We start from the raw sequence: 19316 nt of genomic DNA, 5'->3' as shown, positions 1-19316 counted from the left end.
AGATAGAAAGACACATTCTTTATTCTTCAAAACATTAAATACTCACCTACTTGAAGAGCGGTTTCTTAGAATCCATCCTAGAGCTTGTATCAAATATTCATAGTTACTTGAGAAACTAAAGATATTAAACATTTCTACATAATATAAAACAAAGTCGCTTTCCGCCGTCTATCTGTTTGAACGCTTGGATCTTTTAAACTACGCAACGGGTTTTGATGCGTTTTCGTCAATAGGGGTGATTCAAGATAAAGTTTTATAGTATAGTTTAATATTGATTTTTGTTAATTTGCTGAAATATGACGATAATTTTTCAAGATATCGGAGGAAATCAAGCCGACTGAGAGCTTTCATCGAAAATGCTTTCTTATTCTTTTGAAATTTTACAAAATAACCACACTGACACATAATTAGTATTTTCATTGCACCCATGCTAAGTAGTCACTTTAGCATAAAAAGTGGGTCGATCTCAGAATAAGAAGCTGAATTTTTGTACATGTTCATTTTGACATTCTAAAAGTTGTCTCAATTCATTATTACCCGAAGATTACCAAAAATTACCCGAGTACAGAACCCTCGGTGCGCGAGTCTGACTCGCACTTGGCCGGTTTTTGGTTATCTAGTCCACTATTACAGGTCAATCTAAGTTAGGAGTTACTTCACATTCTCCGTTCAATTTACTTTAAAAATGTAGGGAGGTAACTACCAAAATTGCCGGCCCTGGTAAAGTTATAGCAATTCTCACAGTTACTGTACTTAGGTACACAGAGCAGTTCCAGCCTTCAGAGGGAGAGGCTATACGCAAAAAAACTGTCATAGTATTGGACCATTGCAACTAGGTCACTTAAAAAAATTGAATCGAATTGTTGATGCGTTGTTAATGTAGCTAACGTAACATGCATCCATCAAAGTGTCAACTATTGAAACGTCTCCGAAAATGTAGTGTTTATTTATATTTTGTTTCAACTTTGTATTTATTTACATATTTAGTGTTAATTTTATTACTGACTAGATGATGTCTGTGGCTTCATTCGCGTGGAGTTAGGTATTTTAAAATCATGTGAGAACTTTTTGATTTTCCGGGATAAAAGTACTCCATGTCCGTTCCTACTCTAAATTTTTACATTCTATACAATAGAATATGAAGGACGCTTATGTCATTTCATTTCCGCGTGCCTTTTTTTGCGGTGTCCATTATGTAAATGCTCATATGTTACAAGCTAGCCCATGATTGTGACCTCACATGAGTGATGATGTAGTCTAAGATGGAAGCGAACTAGCTTGGTAAAGATATGGCAGTTTTATTATACCCATAAACCTTATCGGTTTCTACATGGCATCGTACCGGAACCCTAAAGGTGCCCACGCACTTGAACTGAACTGCACACACGCGTCACAGCCGCGTCGCGCGGCAGTGACGCGCTACGCGGTACACGCGTCGCGGCTGGAGAGAATATCGTGCGGGGTGCAGCCGCGACGCGCAGTTCAGTTGCAGTTCAGTTCAAGTCCGTGGGCGCCTTAAATCGCTTGGCGGCACGGCTTTACCAGTATGGTGGTAACTAGCCACGGTCGTAGCCTCCCACCAGACCAACCCAGAGACTATTTAGAAATTATGAATTGCTTCTGCCGGGAATCTAATCCGGGTCCTCCTACTTAAAAGACCACAGCGCTCACCACTGTAGTATAGTTCGCTATATCCTCTCTCAGCCGTATTCCTCTATTCACTCTAACAAGGGACTGTACTTTGTTTCAGGTGGCCGTGGCGTCTACTAAAGGGCCTTGAATAATTCATCCGCATATTTAGCACTAGCCGGGCGACCGGCGCGCCTATTACGGGCATTACCACACGTAGCGATTGACATTAAGCTGAGGATGAAAGTGGGTTGGGATGTTTAGGAAACTGTTGTTAAATAAACAAAGGTACTAACATTGATGCTCTCCGAAAGTATAGGCAGACTCTTTTAAAAGAGTCAACACTTTTAAAGATAACTAGCTGACCCAGCCTGGTTTCGGTCGGGTGGGAAATCCTTTCTTATTTAGGGGTCACTGAAGTAAATTAGTACCTAAATAAGAGCTATTTCTAACAAAAATTGTATCCTATGAACCTGTCAAAATTAGATAGATACATACAATATACATAGATGAAATCTTTATTGCACACAATAACATGAAAAGGAACACAACACAAAAGGAAGAAAACAGAAAAAACAATTGTGTGCAAAGGCGGCCTTATTGCTTACAGCAATCTCTACCAAGCAACCTTTGCTGAAAGGAGAAGCTAGTGTTGGATAGTACTAAGTCGCAAAGTAAAAGTAAAATTTTAAAAGTGGTTTTGAATCAAAATAATTTACCACACAGATTTAGGTAATGATGTTAACTCATAGAATTATTAAGTACCTACTAGTGCCTAGTTCTATTAAGTATTCACTAAGTATTATTAATATAATAATTAATATAGGTATATAAAAGTAATTTCGAATAATTTTTTGCGACTTGGTACTATCCAAAACTAGCTTCTCCTTTCAGCGAAGGTTGCCTGGTAGAGATTGCTCTAAGCAATAAGGCCGCCTTTGCACACAATTGTTTTTTCTGTTTTTTTCTTTCTGTGTTGTGTTCTTTTACATGTGTTTTTGTGTGCAATAAAGATTTCTATCTATCTATCTATCTACTTTCTACTTCTATGTGAAAAGTCTAAAAATAAACAAATAGAGAAATACGAATTGACAATGTATCTAAATATTTAGAAAAGTAAGGGCGAAACACTGCTTATAAGAGTAAAAAAAATTGGATAAGTATATTTTAAGGATGTTTCGTCAAAGATAATAAAGATATCTGACACCAATTTAGCAAATTAATTTGGCGTACATAATTCGGATAAAATTAATAAGATTAATAATAATAGGTTACACGAAAAGAAACAAAGGAATATACTCACTGCTAAGTACCGTTCCTAATGAAAGTATTATGTTCGATACAATTAAGATGAATCAAATGGCCGAATTTGATGAATTGTGTGCTGCGGTAAATAATGATGTCGAATAGAAATAGGTCTGGGAGAAAATAATTGATTGATTTAAGAATAAAACATCTAAGTACAAATTCAAGTTATTGTAGGAAAGTAGGGGAGTAGTACTTTATTCAAAAGTCAAATTATGTTTATTCAAAGTAGGTATTATTGTAGGTAATCTTTTTGATTACTCTTATTTAGTATTTTCCTTAGCATTAAAAGCTTGTCTTTTGTATTAAAAGTAAAAAAATGTGCCATGCGGCTTAACAGGCTTAAAATTTCTTACACTTTACACTTTCAAGTAAAGATTTTTATATAACCTGTGGAGATGATTATTGCTATTGTTGCTATTAGAATGCCATAAGCCTACTTTGTCGTATTAGTTTACAAATTGCGAAAAACCAAATTAATTAATTAAAACTCCTACCATTATGTAATTAATGGAAAGGGGTCATGACCTTCAGCAATGAGGAATACGACTGCAAAGAAAGAAAAAAGTTATTTTACACATTAGTCATAATTTGTCAGTCCAAACAAAAATTTGTCATCGATAGAAAATAATAACTCTTATTGTTATGTACTAAAGTTAGAGAACAAAAGAGTTAGTAGGTCCTAAGTACTTAAATTTTATTAATTTTAACCGACCGTGTGTTAAGGAGGTAATTAAAACTAATTAGCAGAAACACAAATGAAACAATCTTACACAGCTGCGTTAGCGTTTTACTCGCAACTGTTGGAAATTGTAAAATCAGATTGTAGGTTACACACATTCTTATTTAAAAATAAAAGTTTGAAAAAAAGAAAAAATCTTCACTCAGATTAATATACGTCAAGACTGTTTTTGTATCATTGTTTATTTTATGTTGTTGTGAGAGTATTTATTCATCCAAGGTTGTGAGAAAAAAATTAAAACTAAATTATTACGAAGGAACTCGTGTCGTTTAATTATTTTATCATCGACGCACGGAGGATTCCTTTACTGGTGACCTCTATATACGAACATGAGTAAGGACGTACGAGGCACGTCGGCAACATCGCCGCCCGGCGATAGCGACGGGAACGAGTCGACAAATCACAACAATGTTTTTAAAGTTGGAGTACGGGTACCGCCGTTCTGGCCCGAGGAGCCAGAGATTTGGTTCGCGCAGGTTGAAGGTCAATTCGCCATATCTGGAATAACCAGCGATGCCACAAAGTTCAATTACGTCATTGGTCATCTTGAAAATCAACATTCCAAGGAAGTTAAGGATATTATAATTAACCCTCCCGCTAGCAACAAATATGACAAACTCAAAGGCGAACTGATAAGGAGACTGACTGCATCGAACGAGAAAAAAATAAAACAATTGTTGATGCACGAAGAGCTCGGCGACCGCAAACCTTCCGCCTTTCTACGCCACCTTACAGGTTTAGCAGGCGCTGACGTTCCAGACGACTTTCTGAAGACGATTTGGATCAGCCGACTCCCGCATGGCATCCAAACGGTGCTCGCCGGTCAGCCTGCAGGAACAGCGCTGGAAGACTTAGCCGACTTGGCGGATAGAGTGAACGACCTGGCTTCTTCAACACCCAAGGTAGCTTCCCTAGCTAACGAGGTCCCTAGCTCACTCATCAGCGACCTCACTAAGGAAGTAGATGAGCTACGGAAGCAAGTTCAACAAATGGCGACGCAGAGGAACAGCAGATCACGTTCTCGCACATCCCAAGGCACGCGTAATTCCTCAAGGCAACGAACACAATCCAACTACAGGAAGTTTCCGCTGTGTTGGTATCATAGCAAGTATGGAGATAAAGCCCGCACATGCGTTCGCCCCTGTGACTTCAAGTCGGAAAACTCGATGGGCGGTCGGTAACGGCGACAAACGATCGTCCTTCAACAACTACTGGTCGCCTGTTCGTCACTGATCGATCGTCGAAGATGCAATTTCTGATCGACACCGGTAGCGATCTGTGTGTTTTCCCCCGATCAGCGCTACGTGATCGTCGTACTCGGACTGAATATACTTTGGGTGCAGCTAACGGTTCTGTGATAGCTACTTACGGTTTTGTGAATTTAGCTTTAGATTTCGGACTTCGTAGGACTTTTGTGTGGCGTTTCGTTGTAGCAGATGTTACAAAACCAATAATAGGCGTAGATTTTTTAAATTATTACAACCTTGTCGTAGATTGTCGCAACAAGCGTTTAATAGATAATCTCACTTCTATAGCAACTACGGCTACATTGGCTAACTGTAAGAATATATCTACTTCTGATATGCTTGTAACAAGTGTGAAGGTTCCAACCGGCGGCAACAGCAGATATCACAACATTTTATCTGAATTCCCGGATATCACTCGCCCCGCCGGTACACCAGGTATAGTGAAACACACCACACAACACCATATCCGCACTACACCAGGACCCCCAGTGTCGTGTTCACCCCGAAGGCTGGCTCCAGATAAACTGAAAATCGCCAGACAGGAGTTTGACGCGATGCTGGCTAATGGCACCGCTCGTCCTTCTGACAGTCCGTGGTCATCACCTCTCCACCTTGCGACCAAAAAAGATAATGGCTGGCGTCCTTGTGGTGATTACAGGTTACTCAACGCAAGGACGATACCAGACAAATACCCAATACGTCACATACATGACTTTTCCCACAGCTTAACTGGTTGTAAGTACTTTTCAGTTATAGATTTGGTCAAGGCTTACAACCAAATCCCGGTTGCTGAGGAAGACATTCCGAAGACTGCCATTACAACTCCCTTCGGATTATACGAATTTCCTTTTATGACGTTCGGATTGCGGAACGCAGGGCAGACTTTTCAGAGATTCGTGGATGAGCTGACACGTGGATTTGACTTTTGCTACACATACCTCGATGACTTTTTGGTATTTTCCAGGACTCAGGAACAGCACGAAGAACATTTGCGCCAACTCTTCACACGTATGCAAGAATACGGCGTACTCGTGAACACGGCCAAATGCGTTTTTGGTGCACCTGAAGTAACATTCCTGGGTTACCAAATTTCTGAAAAAGGTACGAAACCCTTAGATAGCAAAGTCAAGGCTATCGCGGATATCCCTGCTCCCAAAACCGTCAGAGAGCTGAGGCGATTCTTGGGCATGATAAATTTTTACAGACGATTTTTGCCCAACGCTGCCCAAATCCAGGCCCCTCTGAACGCTCTGCTAACCGGATCTGTAAAAGCTTCCCATCCGGTCGTTATAGAAGGAAGATCACTGCAAGCTTTCGAGGACTGCAAGAAAAGTTTGTGCAATGCAGCCCTACTGGCGCATCCTCATCCCGATGGTAAACTAGGTCTCGTCACGGACGCTTCAGACAAAGCCATCGCAGCAGCTCTACAACAATACGTGGATGGAGCTTGGCAGCCCCTAGCATTCTTCTCGCGTAAGTTGAGCCCATCGCAGGTTAAATACTCGCCATACGATCGTGAGCTCCTTGCAATATACGAAGGAATTAAGTACTTTCGTCACATGCTAGAGGCCAACCACTTCACTGTCTATACTGATCACAAACCGCTATGTTACGCTTTCCATGAGCGGAAAAGTAACTGTTCGCCACGGCAGTATAGACACTTAGACTTCATCTCACAGTTTACGACGGACATCCAACATATCGCGGGCAAAGACAATGTCGTGGCCGACACTCTTTCCCGCATATACGAACTACAGATGCCAGTCGATCTAGAAGTCCTTGCCAAGTCTCAAACCACAGACTCCGAGCTTGCAAACTACCTTAAAGGTGAAACATCTCTTCGCCTCACCAAAATGACAATCCCTGGCAGTCGTACCGAATTGTACTGCGACGTCAGTACCCCGACTCCCAGACCTTTCGTCCCCGAGAGCTGTCGTAGGCAAATCTTCAACTGCCTCCACTCCCTTAGCCATCCTGGTCCTAACGCTACAGCTAAGCTCGTTGCACAACGTTTTGTTTGGCCTCTCATGCGCAAAACCTGCCGTGAATGGGCTAAGGCATGTTTGGACTGTCAGCGCACTAAGGTAAGCCGACACGTGTCGTCACCTTTGGGTACGCTTCCTTTACCTTCAGCGCGATTCAAACATGTCCACATAGACCTGGTCGGCCCACTACCATATTCAAACGGTTTTCGGTATTGCTTGACAGCCGTCGATCGCTTCACGCGATGGCCGGAAGCTGTCCCAATCACCGACATAACCGCCGAGACGGTTGCCAAAGCCTTTGTTTCCTGTTGGGTGTCGCGCTACGGAAGTCCAATGGATGTCATAACGGATCGGGGAATGCAGTTTCAATCGGCGCTTTTCCAGCAGTTGGCGAAATCCATTGGATTTCAGCACCGAAGCACAACCGCTTACCACCCACAGTGCAATGGTTTAGTCGAGCGCTTTCATCGACAGCTGAAAGCAGCTATAACTTGTCATGCTGACGAGAATTGGACCGAGTCTCTACCACTTGTACTTCTTGGCATAAGAAGCGCAATCAAAGAGGACCTTAATGCCTCATCAGCCGAGCTGGTGTACGGTGAGCCACTGCGCTTACCTGGCGAATTTTTTGGCCAAAATATCGCAAGCTACACCACCGACATCACCGACTTCTCAGCTCGCTTGAGATCCTTTGCCGAGAAGCTACAACCAGTACCAACTCAGCACCACTCTAAACCTAAAACCTTCGTATTTAAAGAGCTGAGCACCTGCAGCCACGTATTCCTTAGGGAAGACACGCTACATGGTGCCTTGCAGCCAGCTTATACAGGGCCATACGAAGTTTTAAAGAGAGGCGCTAAAACCTTTATATTAAAAGTTAAGGGCCGAGACGTGACTGTATCAATTGACCGACTAAAGCCAGCCTACATATTATCTGACGATACTCTCTTTCCCAAGCTACCTAATCCTCCCCAACCTAAACCTCCAGATGTTCCCCAGCAACAAGCCGGATTGCGAACCACGCGTTCCGGTAGACGAGTACGGTTTCCGGATTATTATCGTCCGTAGACACGGCCTCTGGAGGGGAGTGATGTAGGTTACACACATTCTTATTTAAAAATAAAAGTTTGAAAAAAAGAAAAAATCTTCACTCAGATTAATATACGTCAAGACTGTTTTTGTATCATTGTTTATTTTATGTTGTTGTGAGAAAAAAATTAAAACTAAATTATTACGAAGGAACTCGTGTCGTTTAATTATTTTATCATCGACGCACGGAGGATTCCTTTACAGATAGTGATATAAATTAAACACAAGCTCTCACTAAAGAACAATGTAAGATAATTACAGTTAAAAACTTAAATGCCAACTCAAATATTGTAGTTCAATAAATTAAAATAGGATTCATAAAGTTCAAACCATTTAACAAGTTTAATTAACGAAGTTTTGAAGATCGGAATAAAACAGCGCTTAACGAACGGTATAATAACTTTGGCCTTCTTTGTGGGTGGGTTTTTGAACTGGGCTTAGGTAGGCTGAATCATTAACGCATATGGATTCATGTCCTATCGGATTATTGATACCTGGCTAATTAAGAAACAAAACACTTTATATAGAGTGGAAACGCTTGTGTTCCTCAGTGAGTGTCCACTTTAGACGAGCGTAGGTGTGCCAACTTTCTATAGTTGCAAAATAACGTATTTGTAGGTAACATAAAGCTTTATTTCAATAAAACATACAAATATACTCATGGGCTATATTTGGGCATTTGTTTGAAAATGAAGAAACATCTATTTCACGATTTTTGGAAACTGCAACCCTCAGGGGTTAATTAGGGGATAAAAGTTTGCATGAAAGCCCGCCATTTTTCAAGTTATATCCGTGAGAATTGGAATTAGACTTTTCAGTTAAAAATGAACAGGGTTTTTAGAAATTTCACCCTATTACTGATTTTCAAACATTCCATTTTAGCAAAGGTGGGGCGGATTAGCTTGTCTTCTTCTAAATATATAAAAGGTAAAACTGACTGACTGATCTATCAACGTACAGCTCAAACTACTGGACGGATCAAGCTGGAATTTGGCATGCAAAAGCTATTACGACGTAGACCTCCGCTAAGAATGGGGTTTTTTAAAATTTAATCCAGGATTGAAATATGTGTAGTACACGCAGACAAAGTCATGGGCATAAGCTAGTAAGTTTGACATAAAAGGGGAAACTGACTGGTAGGTACATAAAAGCACAGCTCAAACTGCTGGATTTAGAAAGTTGAGATTTTGAATATACTTACATAGGTTCTTCTCATAACAGTTATATGACTCCAAGAAAGTATTTTGGAAAATGCAACCAAGCGAAGCCGGGTTGGGTCAGCTAGTATAATAAGTGGATCCAAAATTGAGGAGTTACCGTCATTGTGGACGAAAGACGTCCACTGCTGGACATAGGCCTCTTGTGGGCTTCCACACGCCACAGTTTTATGCTACTTTTTTTATATTTATTTATTCAAATTAATTTTACAGGGCTTGGATCCAGCTGCTTCCATTCGTTTGATGCTGTATGTATGTCCAACTAGTGGGAGGTTTACCAACCACTTTCCAGTGCAAAGCCGCCATTCCAGAGCCTTGGGATCCCAAAGTCTATCGTTTCTTCGAACTGTGTGCCTCGACCATTGCCACTTCAGCTTTGCAACCTGTGATAAAGTAGTATTTAATTTGAACAGTCTAATAACTTCTACGAAACGTTGTTTATGTAAATTAATACATTCGTAGTAGAAGATTTGAATAACAATAACACTAGAGAGGTAATAACAATAGACCTTATACATAATTAATAGCCTCAGTAAAATCAGTGCTCAGATATTTTAACGTTACATTATAACGTATAGATAGAAAGGACAAAGCCAAACATCATAAGTTGTAAAGAAGGCTCTGTTTGACAATGTTACAGTCTAAATAGGTTTAGTTATTATTTTTATAATCAATGTTGGGTCCCAAGGTCCATTGGGGCGCCCTAACAATACCAGCGTTGGAAAACCCGTCCACTAGGTGAACAGATGACATCAAAAATGAGTCGCAGGAAGCCGCTTTATTTATGCTGCGCAAAACCTTGGACCGGCGCATGTGGAAGGCCCTACGAGAGACCTTTGCCCAGCAATGGATATTTATCGATTATTAATAATGATGATGATGATAGTAAAAATTAATTTAGCTTTAATTCGAATTTTAATGTAGAAATTAATCATCAATGAAAAATGTCTTTCCTGAAAAAATCTAAATAAGATACACTCAAAAATATTAAAATCTTTGTGAAGATCCTCTTGCCCAAAAAAAGGCTCCAACACCAGTATAAATTTCAAGAATCAGGGGTTTGAGTACTTTTAAGATCCGTTTCAATATTTGAGTGCTATCACAAGAAAAAAAAACCCCAATGAGACAATTAATAATAAATAATTAATACAATGTTTCCATTAGCCTCTCTATCCTTTAAGTTATCTCAGTGTCAGTGATAATGTAATGTGAACTGTAAATGTGAGGATGTGGCGAGTTAGTGAGACGATGCAGCTAGTGCTCAGGCACGCAGCTCTGCTCGCGATGACTGCTGTGTGTGTCACCGGGACCGGAGAGTGGAGTGAGGATGCAGAGGATCTAGGTAAGTTCTAAAAATATATCTTTGTGTACTTAATATGAAATACCTTTCTTACTTCTCATGTTCGTAAAGTTCTTCTTTATACTGTGGGCGGACTAAAATAGCTTTTTATACTCTTGGACATAAAAAATTCTATGGAAATTACTATAGCGTCTGAGCCTTGCCTCCTATGTTCGTATGGTCTCTCGGTTCTTTATTCATGTAAGCTACGTCTGGTGTCACGTCAAAAAGTTTCCGATCTTGAACTTGCGCAGTGGGTGATATATTGGTTTACATGCCGTCTTGTTAAAAGGCCTATGACGTTGTACCTGCGCAGTGGGTAATTTATCGATGTATGAGAGAGCTCAAATGAGAGATGTCGAAGAGCTACTTGACTTCTGGTCAAGTAGCTCTTCTACGCATACACCGATAAATCGAGTTGAAGTATGAGAGTGAGATCACAAAAGTCGCGCTTGCGTAAAGTGAATATACGAGTAGTACATTTTGGGAACGCACTAACCATATTTGCTCTAGTTATGTCTCTGTCATATTACGATTTTAGTTTTTAATCTAAGGGTAATCTGTGTTTTTGACATGACAGTTAACACATAGCAAACATGGCGAGTGCGTTCTCAAAATGCATTAAATATAATTAGGTATCATTGTTTCAGCTCGTCGCAATCGAAGTTAAAACTAGAGTGTTTAACTCGGGACTAAAACAGATTCATTCATACAATTTAAGGATTAAACAATCTAAGGATTTAAATAATTTAAGCATCAGCATAAACTGCATCTAAAATAGAAAAAGACAGTCAGTATAAATTCTCCTTTACAGCAAAAATGTGAACCACAATATCCTGCAGGACATTCTGAGTTCTCGTTTATTATTCAAAGCGGCACACCACTTGCAGGTGCGCCAGTTTGACTTTTAACTCGCACTTTATTGTATTATATTGTACTTAGAGGATGTTAGTTCATGTCTTCACGCTTGAAGTTTGATATTATCTTTGTACTCATCGATGTATATGGATGGGCCCTTCGAAGATAAAAAACGCGCTTAAAAAGTCAATAGAATTTGCAAAAGTCTCTTGACTTTGTCAATGACGATGACGTAAGATTCAAGCGTATTTTTGCGGACGGAATTGTATGGGAAAGGCTAATCCATATACATCGATGTTTGTACTATACTAGAATATCGACAATCGACAGATGTCGGCCTCTTATTCGTGAGTTCGAGGGATCGGTGTCGGACACCGCACCTCTAACTTTTCAGAATTATGAGGGTTTTAAGCAATATATCACTTGCTTTAACAGGGAAGAAAAACTTCGTAAGGAAACCTGCATGCATCTGGACTGGTCTGGTGGGAGGCTTCGGCCGTGGCTAGTTACCACCCTACTGACAAAGCCGCCAAGCGATTTAGTGTTCCGGTACAATGCCGTGTAGAAACCAAAGGGGTATGGGTTTAATGAAAACTACCATACCCCTTCCAGGTTAGCCCGCTTCCATCTTACACTGCATCATCACTTACCACCAGGTGAGATTGCAGTCAAGAGCTTACTTAAATAGAGGAGACCCTTACTCAGTAGTGAGCGGGGCGATTGGTTGATAATGATGATTTTTAACAAGCCGAGTTTCCACCGAATACTTATAATATCATGGTCTGAACGTAGCCTTAGACAGACACTAGGTATATAAAGACCAGACAAGACGTAATAATTGAGGTTAAAGTTTCTTTTTAAAAAGCCGAGTTTTCATATCTAACGTAATATTCTTGGAGGACATATTATTCGAGGAGTATTTTATTATTCAACGCGGCGTGCCATTCGCAGGTGCGCCGAGTCTAACTTTGTACTCTTTCTTCATTGTATTTTATTGTAGCGACGCGGCGAAGCACTTGATGCCTCAACTTTGCGCTAACGAACTCAGCGAAACTTCAAGGGATTTTTAAGACTCTTTTACTTAAGGATTCTTTTTATTGATGACTAGATAATGCCCATAAATTAATACCCGTGGATATACCAAGTTTTTTAACGATCTGTACGTGAATTCATTAAAAGTAGCCTATGTGTTAATTCTGGATGTAAACTATGTATCTTCATTCCTTTAAGCTAAGTCAATTCAATCATTGTGGCTTGAAGGAGTAGCAAACATGCAAACATCACACTAATATTATAAAGGTGAAAGTTTGTATGTGTGTGTGTGTGTGTGTGTATGTTTGTTACTCCTTCACGCAAAAACTACTAGACGGATTTGGCTGAAATTCGGAATGGAGATAGATAATATCCTGGATTAGCACATAGGCTACTTTTTATCCCGGAAAACCAAAGAGTTCCCACGGGATTTCGAAAAACCTAAATCCACGCAGACGAAGTCGCGGGCGTCAGCTAGTCTAAAATACATTTATTAACCCCCGACCCAAAAAGTTATGTAAGTTAAGTGTTATAAGTTTGACGTGTGTATCTGTGTATCTGTCTGTGGCATCGTAGCTCCTAAACTAATGAACCGATTTTAATTTAGTTTTTCTTGTTTTTAAGGTGGCTTGATCGAGAGTGTTCTTAGCTATAATCTAAAAAAAAATCGGTTCAGCCGTTTGAAAGTTATCAACTCTTTTCTAGTTACTGTAACCTTCACTTGTCCGGGGGTGTTATAAATTTTTAATTTTCACTTGTAATATTAAAAGTAGGACTGAAAAGTAATATCGATTCATTTTACAAATCTCAATCATTTATGTTATAAGGGGCTGGATTTTAAGTCGTTATACCCGTCTCTCGAAACAATCCTACCGACTTTTGAAAATGGATATTATTATCTAGTATAATAAATACATTGCATTGAAAAGCTCCAGTAGTACAAATAGTAACAATTTTAAGTTTATAGTTAGTTAATAATCACTTATTATCTACTAAGTGAGCGATAAAACTAACTAAGAATATAAAGTAAACACAAAATAATATTTCGACGGCAAAGTTCCCCAAACTTAAAGTGGGATGTCATTAAACCGGAGCGTACAAGACTGGCAAAGTTTCCTGTAACAGGGAACAACAAGCAAGCAGTACAATTTGCATTTTTATTTGGGAAGCTACTATCGGTTTCAAACAGCAAAACTTTGCATTCTCGTTTTAAAACAGAGCAATCTTTGATCGGCCCGCTTCGTGGCTTGTTAAGCGGGCTTCACACGATACGATTGACTAAGGGTGGAGTTTGCCGACTTTTAAATCATCCGATTATTAGAAAACCGGCTGATTAACGTAGCTGAGAACAGATGGTGTTCCGCCGATTTAATAACCATGCTACACTTTTACATGGTGAACAGTAAATATTTAAACGGTTGTTTAAACGACGGTTTCGAAAATATAACCAACCGGTTTCGCAACCGTTGGTTATGTAGCTTCTGGCGAACTCCAGCCTTAATCGATGATGTGGCTAATTCTGTTACAGGGCTCACAATTTCTAAACTAGATTGACAGGTGCTATCCTTTTTTGGTGGGAGAGTTATAAAAAGGATAGGAATACATTTAGAACTGTCATTTGGTCGTTTAGAGATGGTAATTTACCACAATGTGGTAAAAGACTTTTGTCACCAATTTTTATTTACGTTATGATTTGTATATTTATTACTAAACGCTGCTTGGGACTTGATTCGCAAGGATTTAAGTTTTACAAAAACCTCATGGGAACTACGATGATCCAGGATTTCCGGGAGCCCAGATGCAAGCTATCTCCATAGGTACCTACAGATTTTCGTCTAAATCTAGATCCAGCTATTTTTATGCATTTTTGGAGGATAATAATTATTGTCTAACAAAAAAGCTGTATCGCTATACGATATTAAATCTTGTCCTTAATGCAAAGTATAAACGAAGATGAAAACTTTACAACAGGACCTTATAAAGTACTAGCTGATGCCCGCAACTTCGTTCGCGTGGATGTAGGTTTTTTAAATTCCCGTGGGAACTCTTTGATTTTCCGGGATAAAAAGTAGCCTATGTGCTAATCCAGGGTATAATCTATCTCCATTCTAAATTTCAGCCCAACCCATCCAGTAATTTTTGCGTGAAGGAGTAACAAACATACACACACACACACACACACACACATACAAACTTTCTCCTTTATAATATTAGTGTGATTGATGTAGGTACAAACATCGACAAAGATAGGTTTGCACCCGCCTGCGTATCCCGACTATAATGGATGAGTGCAAACCTAGATTCGTCGCTGACTCTACACTGTTCTACTTTAAACTTTTATTTTAGTTACTTATAGGTAAAGTGTACGAGATATTTTAAGTCCAATGTTGGCACACCAGCAATGTTTTTGAGGAGTTTGACTTCACGGAGGATTTTAGATTTACCGCATCGTGTGTAATCCGCTTTAGAGATGGGAATTGCGAAGTTTTCTTTCCGGGATTGGCGTCAGGCCAAATCCTTTGTCTTGTCAAGCCTTTCCAGTGTCATCGATGTAGATATTTGCATTACTCGATGAATTTACCTTTGCAGGTTTTACTGCTGTGTTGGTAACGATTTTGTTGCTCTTTCCCAGTCGTTTCTTCGTTTTTCCAGGAACGAACTTTTTAACGATTTATTCATAAGTAGTATCGGTTTGCTGGCGCAGTAAAGATGTCTGAATAAAAATTAACGTTCCCTTTATTTGTTTGGTTTTCTTCAGCCTAGCATGGTTAAGTTTGAACCTTTATAATAACAAATCCAGCCAAGTGCGAGTCAGACTCGCACACTGAGGATTCCGTACTCGGATATTTTTTCGTCATTTTGCACGTTAAATCAAAAAAATGCAAAAAATAAATAAAAATCTGTTTTAGAATGCACAGGTAAAGCCCTATCATGTGATACCCCACTTGAAATAGTTATTTCACTTTGAAAATTTAAACACATTTTTAGTTTTTTTTTAATGATGTAACCACAAATTCACGGTTGTTGGATTGTTTCCTTTACTTAAGTCTAGCTTATACTTAGTCAGCTATGAGTCCTACGTACCTGTCATATTTCATGATTCTAGGTCAACGGGAAGTACTCTAATAGGTTTTCTTGACAGATACGACTGACGAACAGACGGACAGACAGACATCAAAGTGATCTTATAAGGGTTCTGTTTTTCCTTTTGTCATAAAAATAACATAAATTAACATTATTGTAGAGTTCATACAATTTTTAACTTACATAATTTAAACATGAAAATTAATAAATTACCTCCATAATGCACTTCTTAATTTAAGTTTAAATTAAATTAGCACTTCATACAGCACTATCCTCTTTAGAAACGCACCAGCCTCGCCAAAAACTAGAGGAATAAACTTGCAAAAGTAGGTGACACTAAGTGCGCTCATATGCATTTGACCACAGTTTAGCAATCATTCAGTTAGGCGACGCCAAGATTAGGTAGCTCATTACCATCTGACAAACTAATGAATAAGCATAAAAGCTTTTAAAAGTTACGGCCTTGTTGTAAAATTGATTGCTTAGTAAGTTGACAAGGCAACTATAGTAATAAAATGCTAAAATGCCAACCATAAAATAGTAAAAGTCCATACAAACTTATATTATAAACTATGTTTACCACGTCACGTTGCGTAGTTGTCTGCCGTGTCGCTCAAGTACGGTTTGCTCTATACAATCTCTCATAAACTACTAGCTGATACCCGCGACTTCGTTCGCGTGGATGTAGGTTTTTAAAATTCCCGTGGGAACTCTTTACGGGGATAAAAAGTAGCCTATGTGCTAATACAGGGTATAATCTATCTCCATTCTAAATTTCAGCCCAATCCATCCAGTAGTTTTTGCGTGAAGGAGTAACAAACATACACACACACACACACACACACACACACACACACACACATACAAACTTTCTCCTTTATAATATTTGTGTGATATCTGCAGCACTGCGTGGCGCAGGGTAGCTCAAGTGCGTTAAGACCTTAAGGAGCTAGTAGGAGCCGGTTTGTCTTTTATTATAATTTCAATTAAGTATTTATTTTTTGCACACGTCTAGTGTATGCATACCGATGTTCAACAACTTTAGTTCTTATAAATATCCCTATAAATACTTGTAAGCCATACAATGGCGTAAAAAACTAAATTGTATGATATTTAAGACTAGGCAGTTACATAGCAATCTATATTCAACAAGGGATCTATTTAAAAAAAGCAGATTTTATAACTGCGTACAGATCAAAGCACTATGTCTATATTCTAGAGACAGCTATTTGAGCTGTAGGTTGAGGGAATCTTCGAGAACCTTCATGCAAAATATCAAGTCTTTAAACTTTAGAAATTTTATATTTTACATGTACGTTCTTTTTATAACCCGATCCTATAAAGAAAAGATTTTGAATAATCCGAACGGGAATTTTAGAAACCTCAATCTACGCAGATGGCGACGCCTGCGGCTACCGGGGACTGAGTTCGTGCAACTGTATGTTAGCTAAACTATGACGGTATTTAAAATGTCCTTGGCGGGCAAAAGACCCTCGCGGCACTGCAAGCTGTCACGGACAGATTTCCATAACCATTGCATTCTTGGTATCTCACAGCCTAGCTGGCGGCTCGCCAAACAATTACGATGTTTCGTCAAGGGAGTTCTTTCGGCTGATAGGGGTTAAACCATCTTAAGGGTCATTTACGCCAGAGCAACACCACCGAAACGGGTCATAGTCACACTAATATTATTAAGGCGAAAGTTTGTATGTGTGTGTGTGTGTGTGTGTGTGTGTGTATGTTTGTTACTCCTTCACGCAAAAACTACTGGACGGATTGGGCTGAAATTTAGAATGGAGATAGATTATACTCTGGATTAGCGCATAGGCTACTTTTTATCCCGGAAAATCAAAGAGTTCCCACGGGAATTTAAAAAACCTACATCCACGCGAACGAAGTCGCGGGCATCAACTAGTTAAGAATACAAATACACTTTTACAAGGACTTTTGAATCGTCAAAAACCACTGGTTCGGAGCATATATATGGCATTCCGAACCAGTGGTTTTTTCCGAACCAACAAACCGTATCGTCTATCATCATCATGATCAACTCATCGCCGGCCCACTACGGAGCATAGGGTTTCCCTCAGAATGAGAAGAATTTAGGCGATAGTCCGCCACGCTGACCAAATTCGGATTGTAAGACTTCACACATCTTGAGAACAGTATAGAAGACCTGCATGCCTCACGGCTCACCTGTTAAACCGATTTGGTTTAACAGGTGAGCTTTTAAAAATCCCGTGGGAACTCTTTGATTTCCGGGATAAAAAGTAGCTTATGCCCGTCCCCGGGATGTAAGCTAACTCTGTACCCATCAAAATCGGTTAAACCGTTGGGCCGTGAAAAGCTAGCAAACATACAGACAGCCAGACACACTTTCGAATTTAACATATTAGTATGGATTGATGATAATTATTATGAACTCTGTTAGATTTTCTACAGGTGAAATGAAATTGAAAAGTGGCAAGTTGGGTCTATTTTTGTTAGCAACCTTAGAACCAGGTTATCTACAGAAGTTACAGGCAGTTCCGACAGTTCATTACGTATTTCGGAAACGCTAAAATTAGCAAAAATTAATTCGACTAACAAGGTGTGGGTATATTTGCCCGAAATGTACCGAAATTTTGATTAGGACTTAAGTTTTAATTAAAAATTAATCCCCTGGCTCACTGGTGCGCAGAACCCAAATATTATTTTGAACGGATGTATTTGTAACTTTCCTCGTGGAAAACTGGATAGGTAGGTACTTGGTAAAATTTGATCTGTTTAATTCACATATTTAGGTACATTTAGGTACATATTTACATCTTACAGTTCTATAAGTTTATAAGTGAGGAATGATTGGAAGAGATCACTTTAGACGTCGTCCTTTGTTAACCCCCGACCCAAAAAGAGGGGTGTTATAAGTTTGACGTGTGTATCTGTGTATCTGTGTATCTGTCTGTGGCATCGTAGCGCCTAAACGAATGAACCGATTTTAATTTAGTCTGTTTTTGTTTGAAAGGTGGCTTGATAGAGAGTGTTCTTAGCTATCATCCAAGAAAATCGGTTCAGCAGTTTGAAAGTTATAAGTTTTTTTTCTAGTTACTGTAACCTTCACTTGTCGGGGGTGTTATAACTTTTTAATTTAGGTACACTTGTTTTTAAACTGTTTCCTATATTTTTATTCTTTGTGTAAATATTTAACAAAAGGTAAAGATGTTTAAATAAGTAAATAAATCTTTGTTCTGGTCATAGTGGTTTATAGCTTTGTATTTATTACAGATAGGACAAAAGTCAAAACAAAAGCTAATTGGCTATTTTTCATCAAATAACCCGTCTTGGACAGGACAGGGGCCAGCGCTGTCACCTGATAAAAATAATTTTATGCATAGTTAAATCTTAATAGATATGACACGTAAACTTTTCAGGTTAGGAAGCTAACATAGAAAATAAAAAAAAACAATAATCTAACAATAATAATCATTCCACTTCGATGACTAATCTCTATATGTATTTTACTGAGTTATCAGATAATTTAATAGTGGGCTACATAGTGTTTTCGTCTATTTCCTTAAAAACCAGAATTTATTGGCGATATATTTATTTCTGTGGGGAAAGAGAGTTAGAGATTGTATGCAGCGGAATAAACCAAATTGTCTGCTCTAATCTTTAGGTAAATCTCTTTGGCTAGAACTACATTACTGTCCAAACGTCGAACTCAGAACTTTTGGAACTAGGCTGACTTAATGGCTTGATAAACAAAAACTGGCGTAAGCTATAACGATTTCGACGTTGGCCCGGTATTTT

The 19316-nt window shown here is 39.1% G+C and overlaps 2 protein-coding genes across 2 annotated transcripts in view; both read left to right on the top strand.

The window, feature by feature from the left end:
* The window catches only part of LOC123875014 (synaptogenesis protein syg-2-like), a 234867-nt gene that overhangs the window by 13658 nt on the left and 201893 nt on the right, over positions 1-19316 (top strand). Inside the window, exons 2-3 of the mRNA XM_045920640.1 lie at positions 1751-1917; positions 10379-10556. Coding sequence (XP_045776596.1) covers positions 10442-10556 — 115 coding nt within the window. The 5' untranslated portion in view covers positions 1751-1917; positions 10379-10441. The remainder of the gene's footprint in view (positions 1-1750; positions 1918-10378; positions 10557-19316) is intronic.
* Positions 4006-4857, top strand: LOC123875291. Its single transcript, XM_045921041.1, has one exon. It carries the CDS (start codon positions 4006-4008, stop codon positions 4855-4857), a length of 852 nt encoding a protein of 283 aa, XP_045776997.1.

Source organism: Maniola jurtina, chromosome 19 (genome assembly GCF_905333055.1).
Source record: "Maniola jurtina chromosome 19, ilManJurt1.1, whole genome shotgun sequence".
Lineage (NCBI taxonomy): Eukaryota > Metazoa > Arthropoda > Insecta > Lepidoptera > Nymphalidae > Maniola > Maniola jurtina.
This window is presented reverse-complemented; position numbering and strand designations above follow the sequence as displayed.